This window comes from Corvus cornix, chromosome 2, assembly GCF_000738735.6.
Source record: "Corvus cornix cornix isolate S_Up_H32 chromosome 2, ASM73873v5, whole genome shotgun sequence".
Lineage (NCBI taxonomy): Eukaryota > Metazoa > Chordata > Aves > Passeriformes > Corvidae > Corvus > Corvus cornix.
In genome coordinates this window covers 49,156,771-49,181,377 of record NC_046333.1, presented here as the reverse complement: position 1 = coordinate 49,181,377, position 24,607 = coordinate 49,156,771, and the positions used below count along the sequence as shown (strand labels likewise).

Genomic DNA, 24,607 nt, shown 5'->3' with positions numbered 1-24,607 from the left:
ATCCTCCATTAAGTACTTTAATGCTGGATTAACAATGTATAACAGTGCTACAACAAATTTAAATAATTAATTTTCTGTGTGCTATGTCTAATCCACTCCAATCATGGTGGTCACATTTCCAAAAACTTCTCAAAAAACTGTATTAAAACGTCTCAATTTGTGTCTGAAATTATTTTCCCATGTTATATGTTATTCCTCCGTGTTTGCCAGGTATATTTTATATATAATATAAAATAAATATATAATTTATACACAGTAGCCATGGAGCACTGAGTAGCTGTTCATGTGTAACGCTATCCTCTGAAAATCCACACACTAGCTTTGCAAAATCTGTTGCAGTGCAGTGGGAGCTGCTAGGCCTTCATCTTATGCTGAGGGAGTGCCCTGAGTGTTTATTGTGTAGCATCAATAGTGCCTAGGAGATTCTCACTAAATATTGCTCCACTGGGCTACAACATGATTTTAGAACTGGGTTGTGTGTTAACCTGTTTAGCAGAATAGCAGTCTGGGAGTATTTTTGCAGAGAACAGAAAGAAAGTGCTAAATAATTTGTAGTATCTCCAGTCGCTGGTAGGAATGCTGAAGTTTGAGTACAGCGTAGACTGTATTAAATGTTTTGTACTGTACATTAAATGTCTGTATGTTGAAACAGTCTTTGAGTGAAATTGGTCTTCTTCCCAGCAGGAATGCTCTCTATTCTCCTTCTCCTGTTCTATTTAACATATATACATTTCGTTGTTTGCTTCCCACAGTGGATGTGAAGTCGGAGGTTCCCGTGGCGCTGGAGCCTATCTCACCATTGGACTTGCGAACCGACCTCAGGATGATGGTTCCCATGGTGGACCCAATTATGCGCGAAAAGCAGCTACAGCAGGAACTGCTCCTGATCCAGCAGCAGCAGCAAATTCAGAAACAACTGCTCATTGCAGAGTTTCAGAAGCAGCATGAAAACCTGACCCGCCAGCATCAGGCCCAGCTCCAGGAGCACATAAAGGTAGCAACATTTTTAATTTATCCCTTACTTTATCTGCAAAATGAATATGCTTAAGCAGACACGGAAAGGGAACATGCCTGAAAGGTTTGCTGTGACTGACAGATGGTGTTTGAGTGCTCTTTGCTCTGTATCAGGGTGATAGAAGCCTTTTAAAGCAAAACTGCTGGCACCTACCAGCTACTTGCTCACAACAGACCAAGGCAATACTATGAGAATCATCAAGTTCATGAAGTCACCACATTCACAAAAAATCAAACTACCTATTTTACTACCTGGATTTTCATCTGAACTTCAATATCACTGGTTTTTTGGTATATACAGTTTTTAGTATATTAAAAGACTGCTTTTTTTGGGCTACTGCTTGAGTTTGTGGCCACAAATCAAATTGATAGGCAAGTGCATAATGTTTGCATTTGTAAAATGGAGGCAGGTCATAGTGATAGTGTTGTGTTTTCATTCTTCTCTGAGCTGCCTCACATAATACAAAAAGAAAATTAGTTGTGGGATTGCTTGCACTATAGTAGGATTGCTATAATGGATTTTGACTGAGAATTTATGATCTTGCCTTTCATTTCATTTTTTTCCTTATCTACTTGCCATTGTGCTGCTGTGCTAAGCTTCCACTCGATGGAGCTGACAAATGCAGCAGAGCACAGCAGCCAGAGTTGGGTGATGCACAGGCAAAGAACAATGTGAAGTTTCCAGGCATCTTTGCCAAAAGAGAAAGAAGTGAAACCAGATCAGCAGGCTGCTACCTGACATTATAGTTCAATTTGGTGACAGCCAGTAACGCACTATGCCGCTTAAAAGTCAGTTAAGAGATGAAAAGAAGTGTAAGCATAAAAGCAAGCACTGATCCTCAGTTACTCAAGGGGGTTGTTTTGACCAGGACTGACCTAGAAAACTGCACTGTCTCATGTCTTTTTGCTCTGTGCAAGTTACAACAGGAACTCCTAGCCATTAAACAACAGCAAGAACTCCTTGAAAAAGAGCAGAAACTGGAGCAGCAAAGACAAGAGCAGGAACTGGAGAGGCATCGCAGGGAACAACAGCTTCCTTCCCTCCGAGGAAAAGAAAGAGGACGAGAAAGTAAGAGCCAATGTACCATGAATCCTAATAAGAAATTAATCTATTCCCCTTTGCATTCTCCCAGCCAAAATGAACTATGAACAGGAACCTGAAGGAAGCCTGTTCCTGTGTGAAATACGCAGAAGTCAAGACTATGCTTTGAGAAGGGCAGGGCCACCCACTGCACCCACAGAAACACGTTTCTGGTTTGTGTGCAGACTTGGAAGACTGCAGGAAAGCACAGTTTGACAGACTTGTATATATGCAACTCAAGAGTCAAGCTCTTTTTATAAAAAATGAGGAAATTTGAAAGCATAAAGCTTCACACAAGAACTTTCTGAAGAGGTTATTTCTCAGTACAGGAAGCACTACAAAACAGCAAAAAATTAAATTAGTTGCTGAGCATTGTTTCAAGACGGAAAATAAAATTAAATATTTAAGAATATCTTAGGATGAGATTTCTGAATATTTTGCTAGTACTTTTTCAAACTGTCTTGTGTTTGTCCTTGATGCCATTTCATGAGGCACAACCAAGAGTTATTTCTAGCTTATATATAGCTATAAGGAAAATAACTATAAAGGATTGTTGGGGTTTGGCCCTCACTAGAGGGAGACAGATACAAATAATTCTCTTTAGTGTGGTCAGTTTGAAAATCAGGTTGAAGTACAGGGTGAAGATATTCAAAATGAAGCTGCCACAAACAGGTACTGTTACTCCCCCTGCTAAATGAGCACAAGAATTAATTGACAAAGACTGAAGCAGAAAAAAGCTTTTTTTTCTTGAGTAGAAAAATCTGTCAGTTCAACAGCTGTAGGTGTACCATGTTGTAGGCTTTAGCAATTAAAGTGTCCAGGGTGCTTCTAGTACTTTGAAGAACAATGAGCCCGTAAAAAAATTTCCATCTTACTGGCCCAGAAGTGTGAGCGTGTAGAAACTGCAGAACAGAAGGTTCCCCTAGGAAGTATTTAAAAAATCAGCCTCCACATGAACAGTTGGGCTTTATTAGTGCTCCTGCCAGAGGAAGAGCAGAGATGTGACCTCAATGGCTCCCTTCTCAATTTGAACTTGCTGGGTGGCTGTTCAGTATGTAGCAGCCAGCCAAGCAGCTTGCGACCCCTCCAGGCCCATCCCCAGCCTCAGAGTTTGTTGGTGGTGGTAATCTATTTAATGAGCAGAGGAGGGAAAGAAGATGTGGGCAGGGGAATTGGGATATGAAGCAGAGAGGTAGTAGAGGTATTTTATGGGCAATGGGTCGCATGGGACATGCTCAGCAGCTCAGATGTGGTGTGTCAGGGTTGGGTAACCAAATACTTACAGTATCAAGTATGCCTTAGTGCTGCAGCTTTGAAAGAAATGGAGTTTCATCCCTTTTTTTGTCACTGATTACGGAAAACCAAAAGATTTTTTATTTTCATACTTTTTTTTTCTTTAATGAACACTATTTTGGCTGTGAGTAAAGAAACATGTCCCATGCTGCAAGCTGCAGTTGGCAGTTTAACCTTACAATGACATGCTCTACTTTTTGCTCTGCATTGAGAGAGGTCAAAATGCATTTTCTTCTGTCTTCCAGACATCACAGGTAGAGGCTCTTAAGGGGCTCCAACTAAAAGCCTCACTGCTGGCTCTTTCTGCAGTGTTCTGCTTATAACTAAGACAATGTTCAGAGGACAGTTTTGCTGTGTTACTACTATTACTTTATTGGAAGAAAAAACATTCATTACTAAAAACTCAAACCGACCTTTTGTTACTGTCTTTTTACTTCTATCATTGGTTTTGTATTTGGATTGTTGGAAACTATCAGGAAATAATTTAAATTCTTTAGGTACATCTGGCCCTGGATAAATGGCCTCATCTACTGTTGAAATATTCCTTATGACTTCACTGGATTTTTGGGTCATGGCCAGCTTCAGGCTTCTACAGACAAGCATTTAATCCAAATGTTTCTCATTTTGACTTTTTTCCACCAATAGCTTTTTATAGTTTACAAAACTTCCAGCAATAAGGCACAGACTCTGTTTGGGGATTTCTTTTCTTTAAAAAGGTAATTTTTTTTAATTAAAGATAAGTTACATTTAACTCTGTGTTTCTTAGGGGCAGTGGCCAGTACAGAAGTGAAGCAGAAGCTTCAAGAGTTCCTGTTGAGTAAATCGGCAACAAAAGACTCTCCAGCAAACGGGAAGAATCATTCCATGAGCCGCCACCCCAAGCTCTGGTACACGTATGTTCAGTATTAAGCTGCTTCCTTGTCTCGTCGAGGTGTCAGCTAAAACTTGGCAGAATGCTTTTCCAGCAGGGGTGTTGGGAGTCTGCCTCCAGAGCAAGGCAGAAGCTCAGCCCAAAAATTAGTGAAAAGCCATAAGTGTTGTATTTCTGGTTGAACTGAGGAGTATTCAGTGTTCAGTGATGAGATGAAAGCTATACAGAGCAAGACTCAGAAATTTGTATAACTGTTTTTATTTCGGCTGCTTCATCTTTTGTTGTTATCACAAATTTTACAACTACACCTGTCATTTTTGCAAGAATCTTAAATTTTTTCAGTTAGAACAACTTCGTGTTTGTCTTACTTGGATTTTGAATCAATCACAAAACATTTCTTCTTGAAGAGATGCTGCTCTGCTTCCAGTGAAGTTGCTTGAATGGTGTAAGTAATTCGCAAGGATTTTGAGAAAGACAGAGGTCATTTAACTTTTCTTACTCATGGATTTTAGTATCCGAACTGCATATTCTTATGTTAACCTGGCCTTGACAAGAATCTGCTTAGACCATGGAAGCAAGTGATTTTGTTGAGTCCTGAAAAGGGTTTATTGACATGTTAAGAGTTTACAGTTTTGCAGTTTTTATTCCCCACATAAATGAATCCAACAAAATGAACTCTTGGCCATATTTCTGAAAGACTTCAATGTCATGCCCAAATTGACCTTCAACCGGACAAACAGAAATGCATATGGTACACTAGATTTCCATGTTCTACTCATTCTTTTTCAAAAGGATTACTGAAGGCTGATGCTTGGAGTTTGCATTCTGAGCGAACCAGAGCATTTTGGTAACATGATTTAAGGTACATTTACATTGTGTTTGGTGGAGATATGGTACTTAAAATTTTTCTTCCAAATAATGCATAAAAGTCTCTTAAATATGTAAGATTTCTGAGCTAATAATCTGAGCTTCAGATGACTGAGAGTGAGGAGCTCTGCAGAGGATGCCTTCTGCTACACAGAAGAAGTAGTACTTCCTCTCATGACAGAGATGTATTATTGAGTAACCACACTGCCTTGGAAAGACAAGCAGAGTCTGTAAAAGGCCAAGTAAAATGATGTTTAGATAAACACAAAGTTTTAAAGTTTCGCTCCTTTCCCTCTCTCCCTCTCTAGATAAAAATATCAACAAACCTCCCCCCTCCCCAAAAACCCAACCCGTTTCTGAGCCAAATGATGCAATTTCTATTGCAATTGTTCAGAAAGCTCTGCCCACAAGATTTCTTTCATCCAGCAGTTGTCAGAAAATAGTCTTCAGCTTGGAGCTTCTCTGCTGACATGAGTGCTGTGTGCTGCAGAGTGGTGTCCTCACAAGATTTACAAATTGAACTTAAATTCAAGGTTTCATTTACCTTGTGCACTAAATAATTTGGGGGAGGGGGATATCCAACAGATAATAATTCAATATTTCTGGCTAATTTTATACAAGCCCTCCTGCCCTGAAAATCCCCCACATTTTATAGAGAAGGCTTGATCAATATACATCTATTTGTACATGATAAACAAGCCTTAAATGGCTTTTGCTGTGTGTCAGCTGATTCATATTAAAATGCAACCACCTGAAATCCTCAATTCCCCAAACTGGTGACAGATCATGTCTGTAGATCAACATGAATCTTGTCCTATGTGACTTCTATAATGAGTGCAAAAAGTGCGTTCTTGGGAATCCCGAGGAGCTCCATCTCTTACTGTAAGAGTGAAATTGGTTACATGAGCCTGTGGTTTGTGCACACTTAGACGAACAAGAACATAAACACAGCTGAGATGTGTACAACATGTGCAGATAGTTACTGCTGGTCACCTCAGTGACTGCTAATTTGTGACCTCTGTGTCTGCTGCAGGGCTGCCCACCATACCTCACTGGATCAAAGCTCTCCACCCCTGAGCGGGGCCTCGCCACCGTACAAATACACTTTACCAGGAGCACAGGATGCCAAGGATGATTTTCCACTTCGTAAAACGGGTGAGTTAGTGTCATTTATTCGAGCCCTTGCCCAGCAGTTCTCCCACCCTATGTTTTAACCAGGCTGTCCATCAGCAAGGCATGTATCATATTCCACAAATCCTGTTCAAGATGATCCTATGGGTAAGTTCAAAGATCCAGACTGCATATTTACAAGGTCAGCCTGGCCACATGGTACCTAGAGTTGGTGTTTCCCAGTGCTAGCTAGTGCTAGCTAGTGCAAACTTCAGTTCTGATAAATTTTGTTTCTAAACAGATCATTATTTCATTGATCTTTATTTTCTTTGCCTCAGTGTAACTTCTGGCTTAAATAACTTTATCTGTTCTGCTTGGTAGATACAGCATCTATCTTCACATGGTATTCTGCCTTTAGACAATGATTTTCATGGCATTTTGAGGGGAAATCATGGAAAGAGGAGGAATTGGGTTAATATTGTATGTTGTGTTATTGGTTGTCAAATTTTGTATGCGTATCACAGAATCACAGAATATTCTGAGTTGGAAGGGGCCCGGAAGGATCGTGGAGTCCAGCTCTTAAGTGAATGGCCCATATAGGGATCGAACCTGTGAGCCTGGCATTATCAGCACTGTGCTCTGTGCATATACACGCATTTGCATGTCTTCTGACACATAGAAAATGAGTCAGATGACAAATTTTGAAGGTTTTTGAATATTTTAGAATATTTTAGAAGATCTAACAATTGAATATTTTGTCTTGCCAGCAGGTGAACTGTAGACTTAGCTTTTTCTGCACCATAAAGAAAGCTAGAATGGCAGTGGAGTCCATGTGGCTGTTGCCTCAGGACTTTGGTGCAGTGACTGGTATCCAGGAATGCAGGGAGACACTCAGAGGAGGGGGTGGGGGGGAAGGAAAAGAAAACATTAGATCGCTTATTGCATGAGTCTGCTGTTGAGTGATATAGTTACGTTCAGAGAGAAAGTCTGACCCCCTACTGTGCTAACAGCCTTTGAATGTGATTTAGCCACTGGGAGATTTAAAACTAACTGCAAAACTGACTTGAAAAGAAGTGGCATTTGGAACCAGCATACATTCAGAGAGAAAATCCAGCCTGTATCTAATACTTTGGGGCAGACTCTCTAAGCTCATATTATATCCCCAAATATTTTCAAAGGAATGGAAGCATGAAAAGCAAAATGCTAATTTCTTGTAGCTGAATTACTCTTTATACAATATGGTGGCAATATAACAAGATTCTATAAAATCTTGTTCAGGCTGTTCATCATGATAAACCCTTATGTGGTTCTCTACTTAATACCACTGTATAATATCTATTTTCTGTGCCAATAGATGATACATTTTCATTTTTTAAACAAAAGGATGTATTCTACATCTTCTAAATGCTGTGAATCCATCTACATATATTTGAAATGCAAGCTTTAATTTTTCTCCCATGTTTATATATCTTAAACGTTGTGATTGATATTTATGATGTGTCAGACTGTTGATCTGTAAAACAAAACATTTTCAAACTTTGTAACAGTAAAGTTCTCGTGCAGCTGCTAATACTTTTATATCTCTGTGGGGGTTTCAAAATATTCCTTAATTCAATTCCCATTGTCTGCATAAGAGGACTATAATATAATTAAATCCAGATGTTTTCTATATGTTATTCCAAATATTTGGGCATGCAGTGCATCAGTTCCAAAATTGAACAAAGGACATGATGACTCTCTGAAAAGATATCTACAGAATAAATAGACAAATACTAATATAATCATTAGTATAACTGTTTCTATGACATTGACATAGCGATTCTGATAAGCAAATATAAATGAAGTGTACAGCATGCTGTATGTTAACAACAGAGGATATTTGATAGCTCTCCATATCCGTGAAAATAGCAAATGTTAATATCCTGTTTACACATCCAGTCTCTCTGTGTATTAGAGTTGTTTAATTCCAGCCTTCAGCAACATCCCCACAAAGTTTTCAATGATTGTTCATCAGGTTGAGAGTAAAAGCAACAGGAACCAAATCGACACAAGTCAAATGACCCTAAACTGATCTGGGTGGCTATAGGGCCATCCTCCAGGCAGAGGGGACATTGCGGAGCCTGTGTCATCCTCACGGGACCTTACTAGACAAAGATGTCCCATGAACACTCATGTATATGGACAGGCTGTAAGGCTGCAGAAATCTGACCTTTGCCATGAGGGGTGAACCTCTTTTCCTTCCCTTCAGGCTATGAACGCTTATTGCCACTGGCTCCTGGTAAACCCTCTGTGGTGCTGAACCTGCGTGAAGTCAGCAATTCATATGAAAGCAGACCTCACATTCCTTTCAGCCTTAAGAAAGGAATACCTGTTGTGGCTTTTAATCACAGCTTTGTTTTGCTTTTTATGTTACTTTTTTTTTTTTTTATCTTTTTAGTATAAGATACAGAGGTATCTTTCTCTTCTCCAATTTTATAAAATGCTCTTGTAAGATAAGTCTGATTGAATCAAGTACTCTGAGATCAGATTTAATGTGCAACAAAGCTGAATGATTCTTTCTTGACATCCTAATGTGTTTTTCAGTGCTAAGGGAACACCAAGTGTCACACAGGCATTGTAAATCATGAGTTTTGCTTGCTTGCTTTATTGCTCAGTAATCCATTTAATCTTTGCTTAATTAGTCCTGAAGTGGTATCTCCTTATTAATCTTTTAAAAATTAATTCAGAGAGAATAGTAAAAAGGAAAATATTCTCTGTAGCTTTCACTCTTCTAGCATCTAGAATGATGGAATGCATAGATAACTAGGGAAAGACTTGAATCTTGCTCTGTCAGTGTTTACACTTAGATACCTGAGCTAACATCCTAGTGCAGTGACTGTGGTTACTCAACAAGTCTCAGCCATGTGGATTGTTCCTTTCTGTACAAGATGCAGCAGAAGCTGACAGCAGTGGGCTTCACAAAGCTTAGCTGCATGGAGGATTGGGACTGTCCTAGGGGCTAGAGGCCAGAATATGCAACTCTTTGCACAGCTGCATTCAGATGTTCTGTGTTGACAGACTTTGAAAAGAGCAGAGCAAGGGGACCTATTGCTTCACTGGATAGATAAATATACCATAAGGAGAAGCTACACATCTGTAGCTACAAGCAGAATTTAGTGTAAACAGTGTAAGATCAAATTTTAAAAATTCCCAAAACTTGCACCATGGATACCAGTTATAACATGTGTTTTCTGCAAAGCACCCAAAAGACTGAGCAGCACATGGCTCATTAACTTTCAATGAGACTAATGCGTCTAAATTACCCAGAGAGGTTTGAAAATACCTCCCTATTACTGAACACTTTTGAAATTCATACTGACTGTTTTAAGAGCTCTGATGGGAGCCATGTACTTTTGAAAACCTGATCATTTAATATGGGGAATTTTTGCTTGTTGAGCTCCTCTATTCTGTGATTATCTGTCCAGGAAAATATTATCCTCTTTATGAGGTTACTCTAAAACTAACAAAAACACAGTAAGCAACATGGGGTGGTAGGGTAGAAGATCTTTTCAAAGATTTTTTTTTCTATTATTTTTTACCTTGTCGAAATGCAGAAATTCTGGCAAATGGCTCTAACATTTGCATTTTCTTCAATCTTTAAAATTTCATTTTTTGTGTACAACTGTTGATACAAACCAGCAAAAGTTCCAAAAAGAGTTCACTCTCTGGCCAAAGCTGCATACATTTCAAAACTGTTGCTGTAGGTGAAATTTCTGCATTTTGTTTCATGTTTTGGCTTTCTTTGGAAGAAATTCCTGGGGACATCATCATATCAAGTATGAACTGTTTTTTCTTTCCTGAGTTTAAAACAATCATGGAAGAACGGGAATGTCAATCAGTATTTCTATTTATTTTGGTTTTGTGCCAGTTGAATCTTTCTTTGCAGATGGAATTGTAAGCTTACGAGTTGCATTGTGCTTAGGGAACTGAAGATCTCTCACAATATAACAATTTGAAAAGATGTTTGTAGCTCACTTTCCAAAAATTGGAAGCATACTCAATGGAAACATAGCATGGGGTTTTTTTTAATAGCAAATAATATGAGGTTCTTCCTTGGATAGGAGAAGTTGTGTAATTTCATACAGGAAAAAAGAGGAGATGAAGGATTGTTTAATATTGTGATGAAAGAGAGGAAGAAGTCTGTCCTGCACAGCCATGAAGATCACTCTGTAAAAACCATGTTAAGTTAACCTGGTTAGGCAGTAGAATAACAGTGTAGCTCTTGTGTAAATGAGAGTGAAAGATTCCTGAATGAGAACTCAGCAGACATAATTTTTTAAGAAAAGAAATTAATTAGAATATTTCCTTACAATTCTTTGTGCAGTTAGTGACTCAGTAGTTTACTGGAGCAGTTGAAACTCAGAAGAAAAACATTTTGTGTGTGAAGGTTTTTCTCCTTTCCCCTTTTGTGCCACCAAATTTTATTTCTGTTTGCATTTTCTAGGAAAACACTCTTTTGTGAAGGAACAGTATACTGAAAAGCTGGATTTCTTTTGGTTTTCATTTAAAAAAGAGGGTTAGAGTATCTCAAACCCTCAATTACCGTCTGCCAAAATGAAGAAGTCCAGCTCAGTGAAGTGCTAGTTTTCTCTGAATTTATGAGTGAGCACAATAAATGGGAGAGGCACTTTGTTTATTGAAGCAGGGAAGTGAGGCAAACATATGATTCTCCTAATTTTATCCCATTTTCCAGGGATGCTAAGCATTCCTGCCTCTCCAGAGTCCTTGTTTTCCTGGGTTGGTGAACCATCTCAACAAATTTGGACTGGGTAATGTACCCAGAAGAAATCAGTACTTATCACAGTGACAAGGAAAAAAGGTATCCTGATGATTACTCCTCTTCCCAATAGTCACCAAACATTTTTAGCATTCCCAAATTCAGTTTAATAACTTCAGAGCATGTAATTAGTAGTAGGAGGTTTTAGAAAGAGAAGAAGCTTTCACTTGCAATTGCAGAGTGAATCAGAAGCAAAGCTTCTGCATTCATGTAATGAATGGGCCAAACAAGTGTCCAGGCCCTGGGAGCCAGCAGCTCCAAGGAAATGTGATGTCGTTGTAGCTACTGTGCAGGGCTGCTGTTGTCTCCAGCCCATCAGAGCCCTGCAGCCTCCCAAGATGGGGCTGAGGAGGAATGCCCTGTCATTCTGATTGAATTCAAGTTAGAGGAGAATTTTTTTGAGATAGCTTAAAACTAAATAGAAATGAATGCTAGGGTAGGCTTAATGACACTGTCAAAGAGAAAAGAACTTGCGTAGGTATGCTTCGGTATCATGAAAGCTGCCAGGGCCTGCACCAGGGTTCAACTGGAGTCATCACCAGAATGATTCTCATGAAGACCATCATAGTCTTCCCATCAGTGGAAGGTTGTTTCTCTAATGTATTTTATTTAACACTTACTTTTAATTGCAAAAAGCAAGTTTTTTATGCGTGGGTAAAAAACTTACTCAGTTTCCAGATTCACTGTATTTCTGTTTTAGCAAAAATCCCACTACTTGTCCATATATCATGTTCTGTTTTGCCACTCTATGATCCTACTGACCCTTCTTCATAACTGGACTAATTATACAATCTTGATCAAAATACTATCTTCGTTCTTTTACTGCCCAGTGTATAACCAAAATTGAATTATGAAGTTCTTCTTTAGGTGATTACATAAAAGTTTTCTTACACTAACTGTGTATGTTTTCAAAAATGCTTTAAAAGTTAGCATTAAGAAGTAGCTTGCATAACTTTTTGATAACCAGGTAATCAGATACTAGACACCTTTTTGACTTTTGAACCTAAAGAAACAGCTTCAATAAGCAACAGGGAGCAGTCCTAAAATCTAAAGCATTTTAAGAGCATAGTGTCCACTGAAAATGAAGTGGAATGTTTTTAATGGGTATTTCAAAGCTTGTTCCCTCTGGATAAATAAGTTACAAAATACTGCATATAAAATTTGAGACTCTTTGAAGTCATAGAAACTGTCCTGTTTGATTTCAGTAGGACTAGGATTTTTATTCCACTGTATCTAGAGCAGAGGCGATTGAAAACTTTTAGAAAAGTAAACCAGAACATCTAAAAGATGGCAAAAAGAGAGAAACAGAGAAGTGAAAAGTGGAAATCACACGGTATGGGATCATCCAAAATAGAAAATATCGGTTAGTAAAGACTGCACTTCTCCAAAATCCTGCAAAACATAGTTTCACTGAAAAATCTATTCAAACCCACAACTGTAATTAAGGGGTTTAGCTGCCAAATAACATGTTGTGGCTAAAGCCAAGTAAGTATTACAGAGCCATTCATGAGCAAAGGCATAAGCTTTGTACTTTGCTTTTGATTTTCTCATGGGAAAGTAATATAAATGAGAGTGATACCTCCCTGTTGGCTTTAACTGTTAGAAATGCAAAGCATGCTGAAATTGTACATAATTCTCTTCCAAAGGAAAGGAAATAGCATTTCAATGGTTTTCCTCAGTGTCTCGTTGAGTTATGGTGGTGCACAATTATTCCTGTTAAATTACTCTACCAGATGGAAGGTTACATTGTATATTTAGCTAATTAAGTTGTAGGGGACTGGAATTACATCCCAGAGCATAAAGAACCTATCTAAAAGTAAATTTATTTTAATTCAGTATAGTTGTTAAGGTGCAGCATGGATGTCCAATTAAAACTTCAAACGTGGGGTTTTTCTTCTCACTTTGCTTAACATGAAGAGATACCTCACAAAGTTGGCCTTGCCTACAGAAGTTCAAGAAAACAAACATCCCTTCGATGTCCAAACTACTTCAGAGCCAATTTTATCTTCATTTGTCTTCAGTGGAGCTGAAGTGCCTTCCTACTTTTGAGAGGAACTTGGCCTATGGTTCTCATCTTCTAGGAGAGCAAGATATACTGTGTTTTAGTTGCTTTTGTTTTCTTGGCATCCTGTTGCTTTTGGACAACTCTGGAATACAATTCAGCAGTCTAGACCTAACCAGCTCATATTTCCTGATAATGCTGTTGCCCTGTTAAACTGGGGGAGAAGCTGTTGGTGTTTCATCATTAATTTCCGAAGGTTGATGAAATACTGGATTGTACATTTTGTCTGACATCAGTGAGTTATCACTCCTGGATATTTTCCTAGATTAAAATCTGTGGGATTTAAACACCCTATGAACTAATTCCTTCTTTTATGGGGCTTGGGGAACAACTATATTATTTTATTCTATAAAAAATGGATCATATATCTAGGATTCAAATGGTGACCCTGGCAAAAGCTTTGACTTTGGGGGCTAGGGGATTATCTCTGGCAGTTCTTCACTGAAGAGAGTATTTTTTCTTGGGATTCAGTGGATTTGAGAGGGGGATTTAGGCTGAAGAGGGGGATTTGCTATATTTGCAGAAAGTATGATATTATATTCCCATTACTTCTTCCCAGCTAGAACCAACTGGTATAGATGGTCAGAATAAAGGGTAAGAACTACCAGTGGAGACCTAACCAGAAGGACTGCCAGTCATGCATATCTTAATTTATTTTTTGAATTATTACCATTCAAATGAGGGATACCCTCTATTCAAGTGCCTGTTTCATCTTCTTTCTCCTCTACACCTCCTGAGAACTCAGATGCAAGTTGGCTCCAGAAAGTGCTATAAAGGTGTAATAAAATTACAGAATTTGATGACGTGCAGAGAAGATGAAAATGAATTTTAAACTATTATTATTCTTTAATTCTATGGTTTAAGACAGTAAAGTAGTATTTGCTTTTTAATCCCCTACTTATTATTGGAAAAGGAAATTATTTTACCCATAAGAAGATTAAGGTGGACCTGACACAGTCGTGATGTGTTACGGGTTCAGCAGACTTGAGATATAATGACGACTCATAAGGCCCAGTAAAACCATGGCCTCCTTGAAACTGCTGTATAACCCTGTGGTGCAAATCCAAGGAGATGCTTTTTCTTTGCTAAAAATTAGAATTTATTTAAAATTCTATCAAGAGACCTGTTCTTTTGCCTTATAGGTTACATGAAGATCATATATCAATAGGAAATACATCATATTGTTCAGATATTCAAGATCTCCAATTCTGGCTAAATCCAAGCAGTACAATAGTTTCTACATCTAACTCAATAAATTATGCCTAGAAAGATAATACTTGTTTGCATAGGTAATGAAACAAATATTTTATGTTTCATACAGACTGCAGTGAATAACAAGGAAAAGTTAGATATTTAAAGTAGCTTCAGGGGCTATTTCATTTTTGAACCTGCTTTAGAAAATTAATGAAAATTTGCTAATCTTGTTAAATTGGTTTCCTTAGCCTGAAGAGAGCAAAAGGGCTACAAGATCCCCTCTAATCTAATTAGCTCTTTTACCATGTGTTTCACTAAACCTGTTTTTTTATTTAGGGAATGGATATTTACCTTAGTCTGAAAAAATAAAGCATTCTACCTTTTACAGAAGTAAAATAAAGCAAAGGACTAAAGGGTTTCACATATGACCAGCACTCCCCACAAAGTGAATGGTTGTACAGGAAACAGTTTCAGTATATCCTGAAAACCCATTAGGTGATGCAAGCCAGAAAAACAAAGTGTCTCCATCCTGTGCTGCCGTATCTGGTTCTCCTGCCTTGTTGGGACCACCCAGCAGTCAGGTCCATGTAGTTCTTGGGAGAGCTTTAGAGGGCATGTGTAAATAGCTTTCAGTCCCATGAATCTAATTTAAAACTCTTTTAGAAGTGGCATTTTAAATCATCAGAACTGAGAAGTCATTGAACCCACAGAGCTACACTGCATGCTGGTGTCTTCCAGTCTATCATCCAGTGGGAAGAATGTCCATGTGTACATTGTCCAATATTGTCTTCTATTGGGATGTGGCCTTCTAAAGCAAATGTCAGTCAGTCGTGTATGAAGACAAAGAGGCACTGCTCATTGTGCCTATGCTTTATATAATCACGTGGAGGTGGCTGAAACACTCTGTGGCAGCCTACAGGAAGGCAGAGCAGCAATCAGAAACTTCATTCAGAGCAGAGAATAGTCACATGATTGTGAGGCACGTGCCGTAAAAGCTGTGAGACCACCAGGTCTCTCAGAAGGACAGACTCATTCATAACTCTTCACAAAGCTGCTGAGGAAGCTGGTGACAGCTTTTGTCCCTGATCTGTGTCTCTCTGCCTCTCCAGCTTTCTGCCAGGCTTTGATTGAATCCATAGTTTTGGTGAGGAAGCCCAGATTATCTTCACATTTATCCTTTCTGTTGTACTTAAGGGTGTCTTGTGCATTTCATTCTGCCTTCATCAACTGAAGGGGAAACTGGGAAGTTTCTCCTTAGCCCACTACTTTCAGACCATCTTCTAAGGAGCCTAAGATATGTCTGTTCTGGTTGATTTTGTTGCAGTATTAATGTGGAATTTGACCTTTTCCTTGGTCTCCAGGTCCAGGCATAGCACAGACAGGCAGGCTGCTTTATTACTTATGTATATTACCAGGGTGACTGGAAGCCCACAGCATGGACCAGGAACCTGTTGAGCTATGCGATGAACCTGACAAAATGAGGATCTCTTCACAGTGTGTTTTTTTTCCCGTTCTGACCCTTCCCGCTTCAGGAGAAATCACAACAGAAATCTCCAAGTCATCTCATTATCCACATGCAGTATCTTGAAAATCTTCGATTTCCAGAGTGCTAGAAAAAAACTTGACAAAGGATAAACCAGTGGTATGCTGGCAATACCCCCATTGTGCTAACCAGTGCCATCTTAATGTTTTTTCCTGCAGTTCTGAGGGTCTGTAACATACCTCATATTTTGTGCTGTAACTTTAAGCTATCTCAGGCACGGACTGTCATGGTTGTGTGTTGTACAGCACAAAATCCTTGTCTGTACATGAGTCTCTAGTATATCAACCTGTGTGGTGTGAATAAACAGATATCTTGACTGTGTGTTCAATTATTGATACTTGTTAGATATGAGCCAGAAAAAAACCCAAACTCCTGCATGGAGTACAGCGCAGAATATATTCAAATCAGTATCACATATGACTCTTCACAGCTTAAAAAAGTATAGCTAAAGAAATGGAGAATACCTGTGAAGATTTACTTTAAGATCTTGAAGTCTTCATTTTTTAATTTTTTCTGGTGACCTAATTATGTTCAGGAAGTTCAGGTTGCTGTTTTAAAAATAGTCTTAGTGATAGCAGTTGATGCCTGGGCAATGGTGAGCAATTTTTCTTTCCCAAGTAAGTTTTGCCAGTGTTGCTCATGCTGGTGTTGGAATCTTTTTAGCCAAATTTAGCATCATTTACCTCGACTGCCCCACAGCTTTTCTAAGCCAGCCTGCTTGTGAGGAAAAGGAAATGCTTTCACTTTAGTGCCTTTCGAAATCTGGACAAAAGCTCACTTTCTGTTCTTCAGGTTTCCTATATATGGCTTTAGCCTCGAGATGAGGACCTGCTTGCTATGCACCCTCTCCCATCCCCCATTTCCTGCCTGGCTTCATTAAATGCTGATTTGAAGTTGGCACACGCTCTTCTGATACAAAAGTACTACTGTGTTCCAGGAACCATCAGAAAGTAATGCATTGTTGTCTTTTACATTCTCTTCATATATATGTCTTCTCCCCATGCGTAAAAAGGATTTTCATTCCTTCTTCTTAAATACCTCTGCATGTTTAATAAAAAGAAACAGTGAAGCAAAGCCCTGTCAAGAAAACTTCAGCTCATTTGGGAGCAATCTGGCCCCAGGCTATATTCTTTAATGCTAGTATCTGCAAATCGCTAATATTAAGCAAAATGGAGTATAGGACATAATGACTTCACCTAATAATTTTCCTATCTCTTGTGCTTGTATCTGAGTATCCTGCTTCTTAGGAGAGACTAGCTTTCTTTCACCTGATCAGTGATGGCTCATGTGATCAAATTAATTTGTACTTACATAGAAGCCTGTATATTTTCCATTTTAAGAGTACAGTTACATTATTCTTTCTTCCTCTATGAAGCCACTATAAAATATGAGAAAGATCATTGAGACGCTGTTTTTGTCCTTCTCCTGCAGCAGAAGTTCTTAGTTCTGTAGAGATAATTACAAGTCATGGCAAGATGTTAAGTAACCAGTACTTTGATTGCCCGTAGTATCTTTCTTATCTGTTTCCCACTTTGAATCATTTAAAGACTAATACCAGTCCATAATTACCAGCACTAAAAAGAGAATAAGCCAGGTAATAGCAATAAAAATGAACAAGCCATACTACTGTAACATCTCATTATTCCAAATTATGCTACAGCTACATAAACAAAGTAATTTTTAACTAGTCTTTCCTGAAATCCTCCCACGTGAATCACTCGAATGGTTATCAGCTGATTTCTGTTGAGATGAATGACATGGGCTTTGATTGCCTTCAGAGAAAATAGCTGTGTCTTCTTGTTTTCTTTGCAACACTAGCCTTTGAAACAATATATGTTCACTTTCTCCAAGTGACAATTGATATGACTTGTTCCAAAATGCTAAATATAATAGAAGTGCAAAGATTTGTGGAGCAAAGAGGTTAGCCTAATAGAGACCAACTAAACCAATATCAGCTGTATACTGTTTCTTAGCAATATTTTAGATTCATAGCCCAACCAACCAGACTCCTGCCATGAAAATTTGCCATCCTGTGTTCCTCATCCTCATGGCCACATTCCTGGCCATGTGCTCTTGTTTTTCTCTTGTCTGTGTCATTTGGGTTACTTGGTCAGATGATTCAGTCCACTGTAGCTGCAAACCAGCAAACCCCACCCCATTCAGCACCTCCACCACTTTAGAGAGGCCTCTTTTCCTCATGAAGGTGAGATACAGGATGTCTGCTATATGGGGTAGAATTGATTTGGTTTTGAGTTCTGGACCACAGTGAGATGTTCAGTGTATAGCAAGTTAGCCACATGCATTAATTTTCTTGCTGTGTCTGTGTCTTGGTTTATGGTTGAATCACCATATAGACTCCCTGATGGTCTTTTCAATAATTTTGTGGTATTACTGTAGCAAAAAAAGTTAATTCTTAGGGGCTTGTATTTGCTTGAGAAAGCTGCTCTGCAGCAAGCTGGGGAGTAAATCTTTAGCCTCAAAAGTTATTTGGCATTGACTCCCCATGTGACACTTTCCCCATGGAGAATGACTTTGTGTGATGAACATAGTCAGCCATGGCAATGGATTAATTAAGCTGAGCAAAGGAGAAAATAATGTGCAGTAGAAATACTTAAAGGGTGGCTAATGCAAAACAGTTATTTTGAACATTACCCCTCTGTAGAACCACTTCTAAGAGCCACTAGTTAAAGCATTGAGCCAAATACTCATTTGAAACATAAAGCAGATTAATTATAATAATTCTGGACCATTTGCCACTAAGACTTTCCAAGTGTCTTGCAAATACTAGGGGAACAATTTAATTTAAAAAAAAAGGTTGGAAAAATTTATTTTCACTTTTTGCTAACATTCACATTTCAGTTTCTAAAATAGGTTCTAAATGATCTTACTTATGTGCTTTGAGGCAGTCAGTGTCTACATATATATATACATTTATAATTGCAATCCACAGCTCCATATTTGAAGCTTAAAATACTTAGTTTTGCCTTTTTAACTGTCAGAAGAGAGTTGACAATTACAGATGTGTTATTACTGCCCTCATGTAGGAGTGCACTGAAGCACATAGGATTGCTGTTGTGATCCATACCTCTTTCAGTGAACAGTAATTCTGCCCCAGCTTTGGTGGAGCAGGATGGTTCGGTAACCTCTACAGTCACGCACCAAGCCAATGCCTCAGCCACTGCTGGGAATCAAGAAACCAGTGTCCAGTTCTTCATTTTTTTCATTGGACCAGATATCCTCAAAGTGCTTAGATTTGTATAATTTGTCCACTGAAACTAGAGTTCTTTTTGCTAGTCATTGTGTCCTAGTAAGTACCATGTTAGGAGCTGGCCGTGTCTCAGGGAGAACATTCAGAAAAACCAGTATTTGAAGCAAACATTCTTCAAACATTGGCTTTGATTTGTATTGTGAGGTTTATTTTATAATTTTAAAACTACTCTTCTCCATGCCTTTTAATATTAAATTCATCTTCTTGGATGGCTCATAAATTGACTTTAAAGTCTGTTTTCTGTGCTTATATGATGGATTCCGATGCTGAATATGATGAGAATTTGGTAAAAATAGAAAGGAAATTACTGTGACTGAGTATGAAATATTCACACAGAAGTGGAGAATTGCAGAGGATTTGTGTCACATTCACATGTCATGGATGCAGAAACAGAATATGTACAGACATATTCTCCTGATTCTTGAGGGTACAGAATAGTAGAAATGGAAATATATGTAAGTGCAAAAGGAGTGAACACCTTTTCTTTTAAATGTCATCACACCTGGTAAGATATGTGGTGATAGCATGTAGTGTAACCATAGCCCATTATTATATTTTATATTTTCAGTTTCATTGCAAATGGTATCTTAGATAGCAAACAAGTAATCTGTACTTTATTGTTTGAACCATTCATCTTAACAGTGGTAGTAGGTGATAAAAAGGAAATTTCTAGTTAATATGTTTATTATTAAAGACTTCCATTGTTGTGCTAGCCTGTGTGTCTTGGTCTGAAATGTACTCAAGGCAGAGGGCCTCCAGAGGGCAGCGCTTGCCACGTGCGATGCAGTATGTGACAAAGGCCAGCGTGTGACAGCAGGTACTGCTGGTCACAGCAGCTCTGTAGTGGGGTGCAGCCCCTTTGCTCTCCAATGACCATTTCTAGCCTCCCCGTCCCTGAGGGAACAGGTGGGACAGGAGGAAAAAAGATGTGCAATGTCACATGATGGGCAGGGACTAGAATTAGAAGTGTAGGATTGAGTTCCTGTCCCAAAATGACAAAAGGTGTAATTCTGAATTGAGTGAAGATATAATTTATTTTGTTTTTCTGCTAACTCTTGCTCCTTCTTTGAGGCTGGGTTTAAGTCCGTGCATAGGAGAGAGAACTGATCCCAGTTTCTAGCTCTCTCTGTTTTGAGATATTGCTTAGCCAATCCTCAGTTCCAGGAAGGGAAATATAAACAAGTTCTATTCCATAATTATCTTTCACTAGCTCTTAGCAGTCTGTTTGATTCAGGGTTTACTTGACGAACAGATAAATGACTACATGAAACATTTTATCATGCTAAAAATACTACAGAATAAAAAGCACAGCAGAGTTGGCCTTCATATGAAAAGACCCTGAAACAAGGGTGGAACTTGCCCAAGGTGCATTAAATATAATCCTAGGTTTTCTCAGAATCAACCCTACTTCTTCGTTTTCAGAGCATATATTTTTCTCTGTAAATGTTCTTAGGACACTGTCATAAATCCAGTTGTTTGGTGTGTTACTCAGAAAACACTAAAATTCTGGGCCTAAAATCGCTGACCAAGAAATGTTCTGCCAGCAAGGCTTGTCGTAATTTATATTTCTCAGAGAAATCAAAAGGCACCAGTGGAGGCTTCTCTCTGTTTCTGCAATTAGACCTTAATCCAGTTATAACATTCCAAGTTCCAAGATGTGTTTTCCAAGTTTTCACCTACAAGAGAGATAAAAATAATGTAAATTAAATTTGCATTCATCTATTATGAATACTTATGGTAGTAACAATAATTAATGGGTAAATTCAAAGTTGCAACGGAATGAGAAAAATACTGGGATCTGAAGTTCTTCAGCTCTCTTCCTCTCTTTCCTAGCTTCCAATCTAAAATGAACTTGTATGAGGAGCGACAGGATGGCTGGGAAGGTTGGGCAGCAAAATCTCTGCCTCCAAGCCCTCCTTGGATCAGATGAGGTCCTACAGGGTCAGTGGTGTCTGAAACAAGCCAGAAATTGGATTTGTAGTCACATATTTTCTTCTCTTCGTTTCCAGCTTCAGAGCCAAATTTGAAGGTACGTTCAAGATTAAAACAAAAGGTGACAGAAAGGAGAAGCAGTCCTTTACTCAGGAGGAAGGATGGAAATGTCGGTTCATTCAAGAAACGTCTTTTTGAGGTGACAGGTAATTAAGAATGGGGAAATTCTGTATCAGCTGCCACAGCTCACAGAATAGTGGTAGTACTTCAGAATTGAAACTGTTTGCTAAACAAAATGAGCATTTGCAGTATTTGGCCTTATCCTTATGATTCTTGCCTTGACTTTGCATTGATATTTAGTAGCTTCATGGCTTTTTGAAATGATCAGGCCATATCTTTATTCAGACATATCTGAATTCACTTGATATATCAGAATTGTGTCACACCAAGATAGAATTAAAAAACAGCTTGAACAAACTCACATCAGTGTCCCTGTAAATGCAATTCTTGTGACAACTTTACACAGTACGTCACGTGCGAAACTGGAACATAGATGTGAATGTAAGCATGAAATCTCCTAAATAGTTTCCTTATAAATTATTTCCAGATTATAGTTTTTCTACAGCTAATTTATTAATTCCATTTACTGAAGCCTCTATGAGGTTCTTGATATCCACTTTCTTAGTTTTAGCTGATTTCTTTACAGTTTGCACACTTACAAGTAAGGAATAAAGTGAAATATTTATCACTGGAGGGTTTTTTTCTGGATGCTATTGAAAGAGCAGAAATGTGAAACTAGATGTCTTCTTCTCCTAGATCTGACAATAACTTGGAGCCTTTCAGATTGCTGTTACAATTATTAATATTGGCTATATGACATTTTGGACCTTTCATAACCCTGATTAAACATTGTTGCCTGAAGTCTTTTTCCCCTTGCTTTTTATTCTTTTAACTGAAAATAGCCCTTTATTTAAATGCCTATTTATGCAAAAAGTGCTATTTTAATTTTTAAAAAATGAGAAAAAAACATTAAGTTTGTGTGTCGCCACTTCTGTGATACCTATTGAAAATACAATGCAAGAACTTCTACAAGATCAGTTAGTACAGCTGGATATGGAGTCACTTCAATAAATTAAAAAGATCCAAGTAAAAGCTAGGAAGCCTCCTGTAATGTCAGTCAAGGTGAAAATGTATTTTTGCATGAACTAAGGCATAAAGAGTGAATAAGCAAAGAAGTAACTATAGAATATTTGCTGCCACATTTAAATATTAATTAATTTAACTTCTTGAGTGCTTTAATTTGAAAGCTATCCCATGAAAGTGGGTTACTTCCACTAGTGGGTTACTCTTCCATCTTTAACCTTCTCAACTGTTTCCATTACATAAATATAATTTATATATCATTTATATATATAATTTTTGTTTATGATTTATATCAGTTTAGAATTAGAATAACTCAATACAACAACATACAATGAAGTCATCCTCTCCCCCTTTGTCTTAGACAGAACTTGGGACATTTTAAATCAAGATAGCATGCAGCCTTTCAAATCCTATTTAAATGTCTTTGCACATTGTAAATATTCCTTTGTATTTGTGCCAAAGATGAAGTGAAAGTGTGTATTTTGTCATTAGTAATTGTGTATGTAATGATTGGTCCACAATGGGGTCATCTCCTTCCTAGACAGAAAGGATGGCAGTAGGCTTCATGAATTGACAACATTATCATGACCTCTGCAGGCCTGCTATCTCTGTCATTTTGATCTCTTACAGAGGAAGGACTCTAGGCAATTAAAATGGAAAGAGTTCCTTTTCTTTACTCATTACAAGCTCTGTGTCAGTGTTTCTGCCTGATACTGAGGCATAACCATCTTTGTGGGAAAAATAAATACTAAATTCTTCTTACGTGACACAGACAGACCAGAAGGGGAAAGACCAACAGTATCTTTCCTTGTTAGTTGTAAAAAGAAAACCAAAGAAATGGAGGATGAGTCGAGTCTTTAATGTAAGTAAATAGTGTAACCAAGAGATATTTTCAATAGCAAAAAAGCCCTATGCTATAAAGGTTATATAATTAATCAAGATCATGTGTACCTTTCCAGGGTGAAATTCATGTATGTTTAATCTGTTTTTCAGAATCCTCAGTCAGTAGCAGCTCCCCTGGATCAGGTCCCAGTTCCCCAAGCAATGGTCCGACTAGCAGTACAACAGAAAATGAAACCTCAGTTTTGCCACCTAACATTCAAGCTGAGGTAAGACTCATTATTGTTTAGATAATTGCTCAGGTTTCTAGACTGAAGAGGAGATTTGATCATGTTCACAAGCAGAGTAATTGGGATACCAGGACACTACAGGCTGACATCAAAGTACGTCATGTATGAGATATATCTTTATGTTTGAGATGCATGTTTAGAAGACTCTTTGGTAACAAAAGATCGGGGAAAAGCAGCAGTAATGCTACTGGAAGAGTGGGAGGGAGCTGTGAAAGAATATTACTTTCTGGGATGACCTGAAGAGGTGCTCAGTGCTGAATGCTGATGAAGAACTCCTGGGTACAAAACAGTGGTTTAGGCATTGGTGATCCTAACACTTACGAGTTAGGGTGGTCCCAGGTTCAGATGAGTGCTGAAGTAGATTTCTTTAATCACAGTATTGGAGTTAGGTGACTAAATCCTTGTCACATCTCCCTTTTATTTTGCTGTACCTCAGTTTCCTTATCAAGGCAGTACTTAACCACCGTAAATGTCATTCCAGAATTCTTGAATACTTGTTTTGTAAAGTGAGATTGTAAACGGAAGGAATCTTAACTACTCCTTATTCTGTTTCATACATACGTGCCTATAACAACAGGAATGCAGATGGTAAATCAGTTGTGATCAACCTCATTTAGCACAGATGACATGCCCAAGTCATGCTTTCCATGGCAGTATTGTAAAGGGACAGTAAACGAATTCGACTAAGAAAGACTCAAATTCCACAGTGTTCTGTATCCAGTGCCAATACTTACCGCAGTTCCTGCTTCGGTGGCAAGGTTTTCTATTAATTGTTGGTTTATGCTATTTATGTTAGAAAAACTGCATAAGAAAAGGTGATTTAACAGAGTTTTAGTTAATGGAGCTATTTCTCCAGGTCAGTGGCAGGACATTCACCTAAAAAAAACCCTGGAATGGGCAGTTCAACCTCCAGCAGTGACTTTTCCCCATAATGAATTAATTGTGTGTGTGAACTATGATCCAGGGGGCAGGTGGGTGACCTCTGCACACTGATTAGTAGCCTCTCTCTGGCCCGTAACCAAAAAGAAAAAAAAATTGCATTGATGGCTAACATGTGGTCTTGTCTCATAGCCCCCCATATGTGATTGCAGAGAAACTTAAATGATGCAGAGTAAGATCCATCATTAGGATTAGATCAGATCCTAGTTCAGTGGAATTAAGTTGTGTATTTTACTACTGGGCATGTTTTAGATAGAAGTTGGTAATATGTGGCTGTTATTACATGCTGTATTAAACAAGAAGTCTTATCCAATTGGATCTTTTATTGATTTGAGAATACTACA

General features: G+C 38.3%; 1 protein-coding gene across 17 annotated transcripts in view; it reads left to right on the top strand.

Annotated features, from left to right (window-relative positions):
• Positions 1-24,607, top strand: part of HDAC9 (histone deacetylase 9) — a 462,548-nt gene that overhangs the window by 231,623 nt on the left and 206,318 nt on the right. For 9 of the 17 annotated variants that reach the window (XM_039550208.1, XM_039550200.1, XM_039550207.1 and 6 more), the window contains 6 exons: positions 753-994; positions 1,933-2,083; positions 4,155-4,281; positions 6,160-6,281; positions 21,129-21,257; positions 23,188-23,303. In XM_039550208.1, the coding sequence (XP_039406142.1) occupies positions 753-994; positions 1,933-2,083; positions 4,155-4,281; positions 6,160-6,281; positions 21,129-21,257; positions 23,188-23,303 (887 nt within the window). The remainder of the gene's footprint in view (positions 1-752; positions 995-1,932; positions 2,084-4,154; positions 4,282-6,159; positions 6,282-21,128; positions 21,258-23,187; positions 23,304-24,607) is intronic. The other 8 variants (XM_039550204.1, XM_039550198.1, XM_019285596.3 and 5 more) reach the window with 3 other exon arrangements.